The sequence below is a fragment of the Garra rufa genome, chromosome 20 (assembly GCF_049309525.1).
Source record: "Garra rufa chromosome 20, GarRuf1.0, whole genome shotgun sequence".
NCBI lineage: Eukaryota > Metazoa > Chordata > Actinopteri > Cypriniformes > Cyprinidae > Garra > Garra rufa.
The window spans coordinates 38,658,139-38,676,022 of record NC_133380.1 but is presented as its reverse complement, the minus strand read 5'-3'; the positions used below and the strand labels follow the sequence as shown (position 1 = coordinate 38,676,022).

At 37.3% G+C, this 17,884-nt stretch overlaps 1 protein-coding gene across 1 annotated transcript in view; it reads left to right on the top strand.

Annotated features, from left to right (window-relative positions):
- adgrl2a (adhesion G protein-coupled receptor L2a) overlaps positions 1-17,884 on the top strand; it is a 118,137-nt gene that overhangs the window by 70,051 nt on the left and 30,202 nt on the right. The window contains exons 6-14 of the mRNA XM_073825261.1: positions 4,696-4,989; positions 6,552-6,655; positions 7,172-7,357; positions 11,289-11,327; positions 12,704-12,887; positions 14,228-14,350; positions 15,194-15,399; positions 16,110-16,283; positions 16,927-17,136. Coding sequence (XP_073681362.1) covers positions 4,696-4,989; positions 6,552-6,655; positions 7,172-7,357; positions 11,289-11,327; positions 12,704-12,887; positions 14,228-14,350; positions 15,194-15,399; positions 16,110-16,283; positions 16,927-17,136 — 1,520 coding nt within the window. The remainder of the gene's footprint in view (positions 1-4,695; positions 4,990-6,551; positions 6,656-7,171; positions 7,358-11,288; positions 11,328-12,703; positions 12,888-14,227; positions 14,351-15,193; positions 15,400-16,109; positions 16,284-16,926; positions 17,137-17,884) is intronic.

Below are 17,884 nucleotides of genomic sequence, written 5' to 3'. Positions count from 1 at the left end.
GTGTGAACAGCCATTTGTCTCACCTGATCACTCAAAGCGCTACTTAATAGCAGTTGTAAAAATGTAATGTATTAGTGGACTATATACCACATACCTGCCATACTTGCTTGTTTGCTGGCTTGATGAATAATTCTTTCATGTGGAATGCTGGCACAACATATTAGTATGATATCTCATAAAGATGCTAAATAGCATCATATGCGCCGTTTGTTGAAAGAGAAAATGATTAAAACCAGCAGCATATTCATACTGGAATCATCTTTCATAATGGGGAATCATCTTGATGTGAAGGAGACAGACAGCATTTATATTTGCCATCTGAATCGGGGTGGAAAACACACATTACGCTGCTTGCCACTTAATCTCATTTTTGCTCATCATTAATGGAATTAGTTTGACACTGATTGTGATAATTGCCATGTGATATTACACTGCTGATGGTTAGCAAATTTATGCAGAGCCTTCTCTGCTTCTGCCTGCAAAAAAATACTGTTTTGTGTTCAGAAGACCACTAATGGATTTAGCTTTATTTTGGTCTCACTTCTACTGCCACTTGGAGAGATTGCTCAGTGGCCTCTATTTTTGTTAAAGACCTCCCTTGAATCAAACATTATTACAATTGCTAATGCTGCTACATAATTATTAGATGCTAAATTCTGCCTTTAATGTGAGTTTTACCTTTTCCTTTGCCCAAACACCCTCTTTGTGACATTTTTAGAACCTCCTACAGCCCAGCCATTTATTCTTGTCACCCCTCTCAAATTAGCCCTTCACTAGAAAATCTCATTTAGCCCCTCCCCCAGTCAGCCCTCATTTAGGGTGTTTATTAGGCCCTCATTCTAGGGAGGCTGCACCCTTCAAGTCCTGCGAAGGCTTCTAAGCCATATTTTTCTTAGCATTAAATGGTATAATAAGACGGTCTAGTCCCCATTGCAAAACCCTTAAGGTGATGCTACACAGAGGCAACTTTTTGAGCAATGTTGCCGTCAACTGGCAACCAGGTGAGACACAGGCCCCATTCTCAATGGGAAAGTGCCTGAGCAAGTTCTCAAACTCAAGGTAAATTTGAGTTTAAGAGAGAGGGAAAAACTTTTAGGGGTAAGCTAAGTGTTCATTTAAAGTAATATTTTTACAACAGGAATAGTTCATGTCCATCTTTCAAATAGGTTCAGTTATTTAAAATAGTTAAGATATGTGCTTTGTTTTGTTTTGTCTGCATTTTGATGACGGCTCAATAACACCTAAAAGGAAAGTGGCTTAAACATAGGGCTGCCACTTTTTATATAAATTAATCTATCAACTAATTTATCGATTAAGTGATAAATGGCTGATTTCCCACAAAAAAATCAACAATTTTACTTTGCAGATTGTAGATGTTTTTGATAATTAAATTTTAATGGAACCATTAAAATGGAATTCAGAAAAGTAATGGAAAAGAATTTGATTAAAAAAAAAAACTGTAAAAGTCAATTATTAGACAGGCTTTTTGATAAAATAATAATAATAATAATAATAATAACACTAATTTAACCATTAAAACAGAGTATAGAAAATTAAAATGGATTTCATAGGGCCCTATAATTATAATTAGCCGTTTTTGTGGTAATAAAAATGTAGAATGTAGTGAACAATAGCCTTTAAAATGACTTAAAATACATATGTAATAGCACTGATGCAATAATAATTAGTTCAAATAAAAAAACCAAAAGCAAGAAATCATGTTGAAATACATAATGTATTATAAACAATAGAGCTAATGTACATTACGCGTTACAACAACGGTCTGACGATTGTTTTTGCATTGAATCCTTGAATCATTATTAAACAACATTTAATTCAAATGTTCACTTATTCTTTAATATTTGGTCATATCTTTACCAAAGAAATGCTATAGCCACAGTAATTTAATGAATATGTGGACATCAAAACGTCTAAACTCAGAGTGAGGGTTTAAACTTTGATTTTGAAATTGCGATGAACACTTCTCCTGAGTTTGCATATAGTTTATAAATGATTTACCTTACAAATCAGATGAAATGGTGCACATTGCGTTTCCAGATGAACGTTATAATAAACCCAAACTCACAACAACATCGTCCGTGAAATGTGCCACTTCCGGTAATTTGCTGGTTAGTCGACGCGGGTAAAATGAAATCTAATATAAAAATCTAATAGTCAGTTAGAATCAACAAATCACGACAGCCCTAATAAACATACAAATGTCTAATTTTTGAAAATTCAAAATGGGTGAAGGAAATATCATTAGCTTGATGTAAAAAAAAAAAAAAAAAACCGGTAGAAGTCACTGGAAATTTTCCACCATGCTAGAAATAGCATGCTAGTGCTTATTGTTACAACTTGATTTTAATATTTAGGTTGCATTTGTTCTCTGTTGCGAAGGTAATATTTCTTCTTTTCTGACATTGAACTGAAGGTTCCTTTGAGCTTAATGCGAGTCAGACACGTTTTCATTACAGCACTACAGACGTACTTATCTTAAGAGAAACCACCTTTGTTACAACAAAGAGAAAATTAATACTTCTACCCATAAATCAGATTTCAAAGGCATTCTGTAAAATAATAACAGACACCTAGGCGCTATGAGACAGCAGATTAAGTGTCCATTGACCACCCGCATGTTCAGTTTTGAAGGCCCACAGTCCTTAATCCACACCACACGGATTTATAGCTAAAGCACAAAGGACAATAGTGCCAAAGTTTGAAAACACATCTTTTACAGAAGTGTCACGGTACTAGGATGTTTTTTTTTTTTCCTTAGCATAAATTGTTATGGTTTCCTGGACAAATTTCATCATTTTGACATGCTGTAATACCATTAACATACCATGGTACATGAATACATTAGTCATTCAGTATTAGCAAATAGTACTTTGCATTAAAGTAACTTATGATTTCACCACTACACTCTTAAAAATAAAGGTGCTTTAAAAGGTTCTTCACAGCGATGCCATAGAAGAACCATTTGTGGTTCATTCAGTCACAGGTTCTTTAAAGAACCATCTCTTTCTTACCTTTTTATAATCTGAAGGACCTTCTTTTGCAACAAAGAACCTTTTGTGAAACAGAAAGGTTCTTCAGATGTTAAAGGTTCTTCATGGAACCATTTAGACAAAAAAAAAGATTCATCTATGGCATTGTGAAGCATCTTTATTTTTATTAAGATGGTATAGTGCTAAAGATTTTGACATACACATTATAGGTTTTATACACAGTGTCTTCTTTTGGAATGGACAATGGTTTTCAGTTTTGTCAGCAGGTAAACGTGAACTAAGATTATGGCATTTGGATAATGTTACCCAATACACAAATAGTTATTTAAGCACTATTTTAGGCTACAGCTGTAGTAAAATGGTTTGCGATTGTGGTTTCCTGTTGACTTTAACAGGCTTCTCTCATCTGTGGTTTAATTCTGGAACATTGAGCTGAAGCTTGTTTTACAGCCATCATGACAAACAGCCAGAATCTGGGAGTGAAAAGCCAATAATGGCACACCAGTCATGCCAACCGTGTCAAAACTCACACACATGGGTGAAAACTGTAAAGATCGGGGTCTGCAGGTAAAGGCGTTGCAGCTGTTTTTGCTCAGTTTTTATCTGAACCAGAGCTCTGGCTGGTCAGTTGACACTAATTCACAGTAGGTCACATCTAACCTCAAAAAGCAAGCCTTTTCTTTCACTCGATCGGTCTTTTCCTCTTTGCAAACGCACATGGAGACATTCTCACACCCATACGGCGCTAAAATCTTTCATACTTCTATTGGCCGCTTCATCGGTGGGTTACTTGGCTGCACACTGTTGTTCACACAGTCTGGTTAGTCGGTAAAAGCAGTGGATGAAATTCTGAGGGTTTTCTGGGTTTATTCATATTTGTGGTTGGCGGTATGAGGTCAGGTACAGTATATCACATTTACCCCATTAAAGGAAGAACCGTTGGAACTGCAAAGAATTTTGAGTTATCTATGTCTCAAACCCCTTCAGACTTTCTGATGATCATTATGTAACTTTCTAGCTAGGAAAAACGTAATTATGTTTTTGAAATAAAACGCATATTTGCTGGTGTAAAGTGTGGCTTGCAATCTTTGTGGCTGATATATGCAGCTCAGTTTATGCTGTTATATGTACCATATTTTTCTTGCCTGAGGAATTACATTAGTTATAAATTAAGATTATGAAATATAGACACAGGAACAAAGAAACTGAGGGTGAGAGAAAATATATGTTCAAAAACTCTGCGATTCAGCTCTTTAATAAGCACTTGAGATATCATATAGCTTGAAGGTCTTGCACACTCTTAAAAATAAAGGTGCTTTAAAAGGTTCTTCACAGCGATGCCATAGAAGAACAATTTTTGGTTTCACAAAAAACATTCAGTCAAAGGTTCTTTAAAGAATCATCTTTTTCTTACCTTTTATAATCTATAGAACCTTTTTTCAACACAAAGAACCATTGGTGAAACAAAAGATGTTAAAGGCTCTTTATGGAACCGTTTAGACAAAAGGTTCTTCTATATGGCATCGTGAAGCACCTTTATTTTTAAGAATGTAAGTAAGCTGGATATTTTATTTATTTATTTTTATTTCAGAATTATTCTGTTTTATCAAGCTTGGTGACAAAAAAGCACCCAAAACAGGACACAATTTGTGTAACAACTAATCTTACCCGTTATTCTTTTTAGCACCTCCTATCTCAGAGGCATCCACAACACCCAAGTTACTAAAACCAACAACCTCTACAACAACCACTACTCAACCGAGAGGGCAGGTGACTACTGTTACCACTACAGGGACCAGAGCTGTTAATAAGACACCCAAATCACCAGCTGTACTTCCCCAAACCACCACACCTCCCTCGCTGGAGTCTTTCCCTCCACCTGAGCGCTTCTGTGAGAGCGTAGAGCTTAGGGACATACTGTGGCCGCAGACGCAGAGGGGCATGCTGGTGGAACGACCTTGCCCCAAAGGAACTCGAGGTGGGTGCATGTACTTGTTGAAGTGTAACACGCTGCAGTTTTCCACTCAGGGCTCTTTGAATTGCTATCAGTCACACACAAGCTATTTTGATATGCACTTGGCCTCTAGGCGAAGAGAAATGCGTCTATTCTCTTAGGATTGGCTAAATCACCATTTGAATAAAGCGATAAAGCCATGAGAGGCCATGCATCGCATTTGATTTTTACCATATTTAGTGTTAATCTTTTGTTTGCTACTAATAATAAATAATTTGTTCATAATAATTAGTAACAGTTTATGTCAATGTATTTATTTATGATAATCTATGGTTCAGATTGTCTTATTGGCTATTGTAATGCAAAGACCAAACAATACTTTTAAATGTTTATTACACTTCATTTTAGTGCCCTTGTTACAATGTAAGTACTGAGTAAGGGGTGTTTAATTAATATGTAATTAATAATAAAATGTAACCCTGGACCACAAAACCAATCATAAGGGTTTTTTTTTTTTTAAATTGAGAATAAATACACTTTCCATTGATGTATGGTTTGTATTATGAGACAACATTTGGCTGAGCCACAACTATTTGAACACCTATGGTTCTAACATCTAGGGTGCAAAATAAAATCCAAATATTAAGAAAATTGCCTTTAAAGTTGTCCAAATGAAGTTCTTAGCTTATCTACGGTAGGAAATGTACAACTTCTTCATGGAACATAATCTTTACTTAATATCCCAAAATGTTTGGCACACACACACACACACACACACACACACACACACACACACACACACACACACACACACACACACACACATATATATATATATATATACATATATATATAATTTTTTTTTTTTTGACCCAATATATTTTTGCCTATTGCTACTTACGACTGGTTTTGTGGTCCAGAGTCACAAATAATGAATTGTAGGTACAATGTGCCTATTATGCTCATGCTGAATTGAAAAACACAATGTAAAGTTAGGGAAAGGTTTTTTAGTTTGTTTAGAGGTAGATGTAGGATCAACAGTGTAATTATAGACTACACAAATTAATTACAGATGTAAATGTAGGATGGTATTTTCAAATTTAAGTACAATGTAAAACATCTGTGTGCAAAATAAGTGCACTGTATTATTTGATTAATTTAAATATAAGTATGTAGTAGTTAAGGACTCTTAATTTAAAGTTTAAAGTGCTTTAGGGTTAGCTGCATGTAATTATGCATAATTTAGTATGATTACTTTAGTACGTACATGTAACGTGTGTAACAAGGACACCATGAAATAAAGGGTTTGTATATGGTAAAACATTTGTACATTTGCATTGCTAAAGCGTTTACAGCATTGCTGCATACAACTGAAAACTGCAAAATGAAAGGAAAGAAAAGAGTAATTGACAGAAATGTAAAGTAGATGGCATTAAAAAAAATAACAATGCATTAATGTAAATATAATTAAGTATGAAAAACCATTAATAAATTGTGCTGGAGACACAAATTGGAGTCTGATCACTTACTGTCTCTCATATTAAATAATAGTAATATTAATAACAACAGTGTCCTTATTTAAACAGGCACTGCCTCCTACCTATGTGTTCTCTCCACTGGGACCTGGAACCCAAAAGGCCCAGATCTGAGCAACTGTACGTCCCACTGGGTGAATCAAGTCGCTCAAAAGGTTTGTAGTTCCAGAATATTTCTATCCTCGCAGAACAAGGAGCAAAAAAATGTGGCTGTTTTTAGAGCATAATGTCATAAAAATAAAATACTCTCTGGTGCCGTATTTTGGAGCTCATTCTTTCTGTTATCACTTGTTAAGATGAAGACACACAGCCTTCAAACATCCAATAGGGATCTTACAGATTGATCTGGTGCTCTTTTCAGCGTGAGCTGTTGTGTTAATGCGAGACGCTTTCTGTAAATAGAATGGATGTGCACAATGGGACACCAAACTTCCTACAGTACACCCACAAAAATGAAGTAAAGTAGCAGAAATGCTTCAGCCATTGAAACCCAGGAAGTGTTTCCAAATGCTCTTCCAAAGTGTTACCAGTTTCTAATGATAGCTGTAATTGCTCGCGAGGGCTGTTGCTGACTCAGCGTGATGATGTCATAATGGGAGTCAAGAGCCTCGTAGATACAAAATGATATTTTTCAGAGCCATGCTGTGAGGTTAATTTGTGTAATCTCTCAGATCCGGAGCGGGGAAAACGCAGCCAACCTGGCGAACGAGCTGGCCAAACATACCAAAGGAGCCATCTTTGCTGGTGACATTAGCTCTACCATGAGGCTCATGGAGCAGCTGGTGGATATTCTGGACGCTCAGTTACAGGAACTGCGACCCAGCGAGAAAGACTCCACCGGCCGCAGCTTCAATAAGGTATTTACAGGATTTCATAACATTTCTTAACATGATTTTTTTTTTTTTAAATAAGCATCAGCATGCCTTGGACGTTTGCTTAAAGGACAATTGCTTCATAAAGACTATTAAACAGCATCAAAACCATTGGGTTACACCACATTATTGAAGATAGTATAAATGCACAGGCTGAAGTAAATCCCTCAGTTGTTTTGCCTACTTTCCATGCAAACGAGTATATCTGATTAGAATTAGCATTTCCCATTGTGCTCTGAGTATATGCCCAAGGTGCTTGGATGATATGCTTTGTCTGGTGTGCATCCCTACATGAACTTTGTAGACTTTCAGTTGTAGAAAAGTGATAATGAGGTTGAAGCTGCCACAGCAGTTTTTAAATGCATGCACGCAAATGTGTGACAAAGTTGGACGTATGGTACACGAAAACGGGCCTGTATCACAAAACACAATTGTATAACATGGTAATATGTCCTAGTATTAGCGCACTGTCTTACTGCACACTTGTATTTTCACATCACCAGAATAGCACATATTTTACTGCATTTTACAAGTATGCAAATTACAACGCAGCCACAGTACTTTCTAAAAAATAGGTCACAAGGAGATGAATGAAGCCAGTTATCAGTCTACAGAAATGATTAGCTGCTTTTATATAAAACATATGCATTGCCTTTAAAATACATATGAGAGACTGCTTTATGTATTTAACTGCATCCTAACCCTTCTGGTTATAACTGGCCGTTATGTAACATTTACTTCAACCATTAGGAATCTTGAGGGCATGCATTTATCAAACACAAGCTTTTAAGTCTAAATTAAATTTGTTCATCATATATAAGTGAGCTGGTCCTTCAGAAGACAGAAGAATTGTTTGATTAAGTGATTTCACTTTTACGGTGTTGTTAAGGACTTCTTTCAAGATTCAAAGATTTGGTTCAATGGGCTGCCAATAGAGGGACACATATGTCTTAATTTGTGTTTCAGACAAAAGTCTTTTGGGTTTGAAACCACATGAGGGTGAATATTTTTCGTTTTGGGATATACTATCCCAGATAGCACACATACATCTGCAAGATGTCTGTTAAAGATCTCTTGATCTAGAAAGCATCTGCTGTGTACAAACGTCTGGCAGACGTCTGTAAGATGTCAGTTATACATACATTCTAAAGTCATAAACATCTTAAAGGCATCTAATAGATGTCTGTCTGAGATCTGATAGGAAACGTCCAATAGATGTCTTGCAGATGTCTTGCAAATGTAAATGCAGATGTCAAACAGGCGTCTCCGAGATGTACGTGTGCTATCAGGAATTCCTTTCAGTCATATATATATTCAAAAGATGATTATATATTCATAGTGACAGTAACAGAAACAGGCTATTGTGTTGTCAGTATGGCTTTTTTGTGTTTCATTAATTAAAGTCGAGGAAGTGGGTGGATATATGTGAACTCAAATGGCTGGAGCACAGGCTGCACTCACTAAGAGTGAAGCATTTATTTGAAATGAATTTCGTAGTTACAGGCCAGTGGAAGGCAGTGAAGGTACCTATCCTGAATACAAATATTTTGGATCCCCTAGTGCGCTAGCAAGAATATCGTTTGTTACATGGGAGCCACGGTGGTCAGCTCAATGTGATTTTCATGAATATGACCAGGACAAACATCCATTGTTTAAACAATCCGCCTCTAAACCGTAATACCAAACTCTAAATTCTGAATCAATTATTTATTTATTTTGACCTGGCACTCTTTAGTGATTCAATGCCCTGACACCTATTTCTGATTATAACTCTTACCTCAGCCCCCAATTCCCTATGATAAGTCCTAACTCCAACACTAACATTAACTTTAAAATACTATCCCCAAACTTTAGTTCTAACCTCATTTACATACCAGCCCCACTCCTTCCTGTAGTGCAAAATTACAATCCAGATCCTATAGAAGAAAAGCTTCACTTTGTTAATTCCATTTCTTATCCATTGACTTGGATAAGATTGACTACTTCATATAACCTGAATCTGAACCATTAACTGTAACCCAGTGCCCAGTTTCCCACCCAAAGTCTTTACCTTATCCGAGTCCAACCCCTTTCCTTAGTTCAGCTTCCAACTGTAATTCCCAACCCTGATCTCAATCCTACAGAGGGAAACCACACATTGATTTAGAAAGTTTGTGGCTGCATGTTGTTTTGCATTTGTTTAATATGCATGTTACTCATCATTTGGAAAACCTAAAGTTTATCCCCGAATTTGATCCCCAATGGCTTTTCCTAACCCTAAACGCCTCATCTAATCTGAATCCCAATCTTTAGCCCTAACTCAGCACCCATTTTTTTACTCTAAATATGTTTCTTAACCATTATTCTTAAACCTCAACTTTACACCTAATCGCAAACCCTACTCAAACCCAACCCTTTCTCTTCATCTACCAACTCCAATCCCCAACCCTAATCTCGATCCTATAGAGGGTAAACCACATTATGATTTAGACACTTTGTGTCTGCATATTGTTTTGCATTTGTTTAAAGTGCATGTTACTTGCAATTTGAAAATCTAAATTGTAACCCCAATCCCTGACCCTAAACTCCTCATCTAAAATGAATCCCAACCTTTAGCCTTACCCTAACTTCCAGTTTCATATGCTACATCTCTATTTTAACCATTATTCCTAAACTATACACCTATTCTCCAACCCCAACCCCTTCTCTTAGTTCAGCTTCCAACTCCAATCTCCAACCCTAATCTCGATCCTATCGAGGGTAAACCATATATTGATTTAGACACTTTGTGTCTGCATATTGTTTTGCATTTGTTTAATGTGCATGTTACTTGCAATTTGAATACCTCAATTGTAACCCCAATTCCTGACCCTAAATCTTTTTCCTGACCCTAAACTCCTCATCTAAACTGAATCTCAACCTTTAGCCTTATCCCAACTTCCAGTCTCCAACCCCAACCCCTTCTCTTAGCTCAGCTTCCGACTTCAATCCCCAACCCTAATCTCGATTCTATAGAGGTAAACCACACATTGATTTAGATCGTCTGCAACTGAATATTGTTTTGCATATGTTTAATGTGCAATGTGCAAAACCTAAATTGTAACCCCAAATTGACCCCCAATCTCTGACACTTTGTGTCTGCATATTGTTTGGAATTTGAATACCTAAATTGTAACCCCAATTCCTGACCCTAAATCTTTTTCCTGACCCTAAACTCCTCATCTAAACTGAATCTCAACCTTTAGTCTTATCCCAACTTCCAGTCTCCAACCCCAACCCCTTCTCTTAGTTCAGCTTCCGACTCCAATCCCCAACCCTAATCTCGATCCTATAGAGGGTAAACCACATGTTGATTTAGAAACTTTGTGTCTGCATATTGTTTTGCATTTGTTTAATGCGCATGTTACTTGCAATTTGAAAACCTAAATTGTAACCCCAAATTTGATCCCCAATCTTTGGCCCTAAATCTTTTTCCTGACCCTCCTCATCTAAACTGAATCCCAACCTTAAGCCTTACCCCAACTTCCAGTCTCCAACCCCTTTTCTTAGTTCAGCTTCCGTCTCCGATCCCCAACCCTAATCTCGATTCTATAGAGATAAACCACACATTGATTTAGATCGTCTGTGTCTGAATATTGTTTTGCATATGTTTCATTTGCATATTTCAGATGGTAATGAGTTACTGATTCTATTTTTACTTGAAAGAGCACCTGAGGGTTTTGAAATCACCAGACTAAATTGTTGTTCTGAAAGCAAGGCCACTCTGTACACCCCTACATTCATCCGTTACATGATTTCATCATAGCAGATCCAACTGCTATACTGTGTTTCTGAAGTGCTTGTGGATTGGAGAACCCATTAGTACACCATCAACTTTCTAACTGTGTTTCTTTGGTCTGTTTTTGTTCTTGTGTATGTCCTCTCTCAAATGAAAAAGCTTCAAAAGCGAGAAAGGACGTGCAGGGCGTATATGAAGGTATATCTGTGCTACGCTACTATGCTTTTCACTTGTTTCTGTACTTTCTCTTCTTCTTTTTCTGCTATTGTTTCTCAGCATGGTCCTGTGTCCTTTCATTGTCACTGTCGCCACAGCATTTCACTCCGCCTGTGTCCTCATTCCCGGAGGTTCAATATTTTAGTGGATTGGAAATTGTGTGGCTGCAATTTTTATGCCCAATTCATTTATGTGTTTGTTGGTGGTCTGTGTATTTCTTTTTTTTTTAGTTTCTTTATTGTTAAAGTCATGTGTAGATAACTGTTGACGTGTGCTTGAGTTGCAGGTTGGCAGTGCATGTTCATATTAGTTGTAAAGGGTAGATGTCAGTTTGTGGTGCTTGAAATTTATTGATTTCTACATTGGTTTTGCCACAGCATTTTAAACTGCTAAAAGATTTTCGACATAGCAAAAATGCAAAATTGAAGTATGACAGGGAAGATTATGTAGAGATCAGATGAAAGGCAGGATTCTGTTTTGGAAAGGCAAATCAGTATAAAATAAATCAGCAAATGTGAAACCCTAAACTGTGAAGATGCATATATCATCTTTCAATTTGTATTGGTGCGTAGGAGCAAAAACGTTTTAACATTGAGAGTAGTTAAAAATGACTATAAATGTAGGGAATTAAAGCTTGTGTGAGTCAGAGGTGCAAAACCAATTGGATGAACAATAATTATCAAAGGAGGCGACAAGTATGAATCGATATTTTAGTCTGGTGGTGTCTTGTGTGTGTGTGTGTGTGTGTGTGCGTGCAGTAGCTCTGACTGAATAGTAGTTTGTGAGGTAAAAAAAAAGTGTTGCTATTGCTAGAAACAAGATTTTAAAGTCTCAAACATAATATCTCTTTGTAGAAAACTGCTGCATTTTTGCAAATCCTCTGACAGTGTTAACAGGTGGCGCTTTTTTTTTTCTTCATTTTAATTTTGTGCATCATATTTCCAAGACCTAGAGATATTAGAAAATGTATTTTTTGTACCAAAAGCAGGATCTAATGGATGATATCTGAAAATAGTCATCTGCATCTTCAGTTTGGACGACACAGAACAATGGTGTCTTTATCTTTGCATTTATATAGCATCACCAAAGACCGGCTGTCTTTCTTTACCTCATATGTGTCCGTTTACGTGCTTGAAGAGCCTTTGACATTCAATCCTCCACTCTTGAGACAGACAGAGCATGTCGGGCTCATTTCTGCAGCCTGTTTTTATGTGTGTCACCTGATAACGACCCAAAACAAAGTGTGCATGTTTGCTTTCATTTGGGCACGGGCAGACAGCTGCTGATAAAGACAAGGCTTTGACATTTGACCTTACTACAGTGGTTAGTGCTGACACAAGCGTCTCATTGGGCTGCAGGCTATCGTGGATACAGTCGACAACCTCCTCAGACCGGAGGCTCTGAAATCGTGGCGAGATATGAATACCACGGAGCAGACGCACGCCGCAACTATGTTACTGGACACCCTGGAGGAAGGAGCCTTTGTCCTTGCTGACAATTTAATGGAACCGGCCATCGTGAAAGTACCAGCCAGTAATATAAGTGAGTATGAGCGATGCGCAAAACTAACAGAAGTGACAACGTAAACAGCTTATTTTGCAGCTGATCAGTTTGAGTTTGCAAATATGCTTCAGCTGTGAAATTTTAATAACGGTGGCCACTAACACATGGGTGGTTGGCATAAAATACTTTTAGGAAGTTGACATGTCCTGCAGTGTGGCATGCTAACTCTGTCTTATACTATTTTAAACAGCATTTTCCTCATTCTTTTATTACTGTTATGCATGCAGCTTTTATGACCTCATATTAATTGAGACTCAACATGGAATACTTCTACTCCATTCATTTGCCACACTGCAGGACCTTTTAAAAATGAAGTGAATGCAAAAATGTGATTAAAATAGTGAATAAAGAATTTTGACCACTTACAGGGCCTAATATATGCACTTTCTTGTATCAAATGAAAATGCGTTTCTTACTTCGATTTTTTGTCTTGTTTCCAGGCAAAATATCAAAAAATTCTTAAATCAGTAAGGATTTTTTTAGATGAGTAAAAAAATTTTTCTTGTTTTCAAAAAAAAAAAATTTGCTTAGAGCAAGTTAAATAATCTGCCAATAGGGTAAGCAAAAAAACAACAACAAAAAAAACAAACTTATTTCAAACAGAAAACAAGATTATTTTTCTTACCCCATTGGCAGACTAAAACCGCACTTAATTTTGACTTGGTTTATATATATATATATATATATATATATATATATATATATATTTTTTTTTTTTTTTTTTTTTTTTTTGATTTTTATATATTTGGGCTCGAAACAAGACAAAAAAAAATCAAAGTAAGAAAAGCAGTTTTTGCATTGATACAATTTTATATTGTATACACCGTTGATAATACAAAGTGTACTTATGGAGGTTACGAAAGAGTGTGCTATACAATTTTTTTTTTTCGCTATGTAAAGTAGCCTTACTATACATTCTGTCTTATTTAGAAAACTTATTTACAGGGGAAAAGTTTTGTTGATCATGAATGAACTTATTCAGATGATATAAAAGATTGTCATATCCAGAGTTGCAGCATAGAAATGCGTATTTTATGTATTTTTAAAAAAAACTCTTGTAAAGTAAGCCATATCGCCGTGGTCTGCTACATCCGTTACAGCCTAGCACTTAAAGCTCCAGAATAACGTTATGCAAATTGCGCTCAGCACAGATTTTGTGGGTGATTTGCATAATTCCTTTAGTGAACCAAACAACTTAGATAGTGCATGCAAATAAACCGCAATTCATTCCCAATGAACCCCCCCCCCCCCCCCTCCCGATTATTTTCTGTTTCCACTTGGTGAACTAACATTGTAAAACATCTGATTTCTCTCTGCAGTTCTGGATGTTTACGTGCTGAGCACTGATGGGCAGGTTCAAGATTTCAGGTTTCCCCAGAGCGGCAGGGGTGGCATTTCGATCCAATTGTCTGCCAATACGGTGAAACTCAACAGTCGTAATGGTACGTTCTTGCCCACTTGAAAACTCGTATATGGTCATTGTACTGCATTAGTATCATTTCCAGGGAGTATAAAACATATAAGATCCGATTGCTCGTCACTGTGAAGATATAAAAAGATCTAAGCATTGATGAACATACTGCTCAACATATGTTGTTTTCGACAAACATAACTGGGTGTACTGCAGGGTCACTTGGGAAAATAATCCACATACTGAAGTTAGAAACTTTTGTAGGGTATATACATTTATTTTTGGGGTAATAAAGTTTTCTGATGTACATCCCTGCTGAAAAAAAAAACAGCTAAAACCAGCCTAGGCTGGTTGGCTGGTTTTAGCTGGTCAACCAGGCTTGCTGGTCAGCAAGCTGGTTTTAGAGGGGTTTTGGCCACTTAGCCAGGCTGGTCTTAGCTGGTCAGGCTGGGAGACCAGCTAAAACCAACTACTTTCAGCTTAAACCAGCTAAGACCAGCCTAGGCTACCATTATTGTTTTGTCAAATTTTTTAAATACCAGTCTTAATAGACTTCCTTTTAATTGTATAAATATAACTTCATATTTTTTTCTTTATTAACCATAAGGTACAATAAAACCCAAACGTGTCCTTGACAGTTTTTTTTTTTAAACTCACTGACATCCTGCTGAAACCAGGCTGGTTTTAGCTGGTCAGCAGGCTGGTTTTAGAGGTGTTTTGGCCACTTTTAGGCTGGGAGACCAGCTAAAACCAGCTACTTCCAGCTTAAACCATCTTAGACCAGCCAACCAGGCTAGGCTGGTTTTAGCTGTTTTTTTCAGCAGGGATAATAGACTTTAATGAGAAGTAAGTTGTGCCGTTTTTCTCTTTGCAGGTGTTGCCAAGTTGGTTTTTGCCCTTTATAAGAACCTGGGGCAGTTTCTAAGCACGGAGAATGCGACGATGAAGCTCGGCCACGAGGCTAATGGACGCAACCTCTCTGTGGCTGTGAATTCCGACGTCATTGCCGCCTCAATAAACAAAGAATCCAGTCGTGTATTTATATCGGAGCCTGTGATTTTCACCCTGGAGCACATCGACGTGAGTGCAAGCAATAAACAAACAAAGGGATCGTAAAAGCAGCGGGATAGCAAAGCAAGACGGCGAAGAAAATAAAATAAAAGCAGTCTCAATTCAAACACCCTACAAGGTCACAGAGGGGTTTATTTAAGCCATCGAACATGAAATTAACAAAGTCTGAACCAATGATTATTACCAGCCTAGACCAAATTCTTAATGAAAACTAATTCGTTTGTCGACATTAGGATGTAAATGATGCAATTTCCTTTTTTGGAGTGGAAAATTAACTCCCAGATTAGCTATACAATGCAGGATGAAATTACCAGAGGACCAATTATCATCTCGCTCTCTTTTAAAGTGTCAGGAGCGCTCCAGAGGAGACCCGGCTTGATTTTTGCTCTCTATCAAAGTAATTGTGTGATTTCCACAGACATGCCTTCAAACCATTCTGCCCCCTGTTAGCACCTCATATAATCAATGGTCCCATGCTAGATTTCGCACTCATTTAACCTTATTAGATTCTTTAGTCGTTTATGTGAGAACACACACTGCGCATTCAAAAGAGTGTTTGATATGGCCAGCGTATCATTTCCAAAAGAATGAACGCCAACAGCCGGAGTGAATTACGGTGCCGTTTCTCGTCCGTTATCAGAGGGATGGCTACTAAATATCAATTCATTATCGTCCGCTAACTCATGAGGAATGTTTCTGTCTCTTCCTGTCGATTACAGATGCAACATTACTACAACTCCAACTGCTCTTTCTGGAACTACTCCGAGAGAACCATGATGGGATACTGGTCCACTCAGGGCTGCAAACTCATCCACGCCAATAAAAGTCACACCACCTGCTCCTGTAGTCATCTCACCAACTTTGCGGTGCTCATGGCTCATCGAGAGCTGCTGGTAAGATGCGATCTTCATAAATATTTAAGCTTTTGTCCGTGTGTTACTGTGAAACCCAGCTGTTATAATAGACACCGCCAACACTCATCTGCTTCTCTAAGCCAAACGCTACCAACTGATAACTGACTGGATTGCAGACGTGTCTTCGTGTTTTGGAGTTTTAGTCTATTTATACTATTAGCAGAAGTTTCTTTAAACTAAAACAGAGTTAAGCTGTCAAAGCTGAACTTTTTGTGCCACTACACTCTTAAAAATAAAGGTGCTTTAAAAGGTTATTCATAGTGATGCCATAGAAGAACCATTTTTAGTTCCACAAAGAACCATTCAGTAAAAGGTTCTTTAAAGAAACATCTCTTTTTTTACCTTTTTACAATCTGAAGAACCTTCTTTCACCACAAAGAAACTTTTGTAAAACAGAAGTTAAAGGTTTTTTATGGAACCATTTAAATAAAAAAAAATGTTCCTCTATGGCATTGTGAAGCACCTTTATTTTTAAAAGTGTAGTGTCACTAAATGGAATTGCAAAAGCATACACATAACTGTCTAATGAACTGGCAAATGTTGATTTAAAAAAAATAAAAAAAAATAAAAAAATACTCAATGCTGGAAACCTACAGTATAGCCTTCTCTGTATGTTCCTCAGGGTGCAGATAAAGTCCAGGAGCTGTTGTTGAGCGTCATCAGTCGTGTGGGTATCGTGGTATCCCTCATCTGTCTGGCCATGAGCATCTTCACCTTCTGTTTCTTCCGTGGGCTGCAGAGTGACAGGAACACAATCCACAAGAACCTGTGCATCAACCTTTTCATCGCTGAGCTCATCTTCCTCATTGGAATCGACATGACGGAGCCCAGGGTAACGTTACCTTGAATGGATGTGATGCTTTCAGCTAGTCTCATGGAAATGTCTAGCGACGTGTCCACAACATCCAAGACAAATTTTTGAAGGTTGTTCCAGCGATTTCGAGCTGCATTTTGACACATGATTACAGTTTTTCAGGCTCACTGGATTTTGGTGAGTCAGTAACGTGACACAAAAATATGAAATGCATTTCAATTTAATGTTTATTTATTTAGTTATTTTTTATTGACATACTTTTTTGTGAGAGATAAAATTGAAAATTGGTTCAACATTTAGTAATAAAGAAAAGGATGTCATTATATTACTAAAAATCTTGTTTGTTGAGCATTTTATTTCCAAAGCATGGCCATTTATATAGTTGGCCCTTTACTGCTACAACAGTTTTTACTTTTCTGGAAAGGCTTTACACTTTTTGCTGGAACATAGCTGTGGGGATTTTCTCCCATCCACACACAAGAGCATCAGAGATGAGGCCTGGCTCGTTGTTCGAGTTCATCCTTAATGTATTCAGTGGGGTTCAGGTCTGGGCTTTGTGTAGGCCAGTCAAGTTCTTCCACACCAGTAAACCATTTCTTTACAGATCTTATTTTGTGCACAAGAGGCATTATCATGCTGAAGCAGAAAAGGCCCTCCCCAAACTGTTGCCAAAAAAGTTGGAAGCACACAATTCTCTAGACTGCCGTTTTATGCCGTAGCATTAAGATTTGTCTTCACTGGAATTAAGAGGCCCAGCCAACGCCAT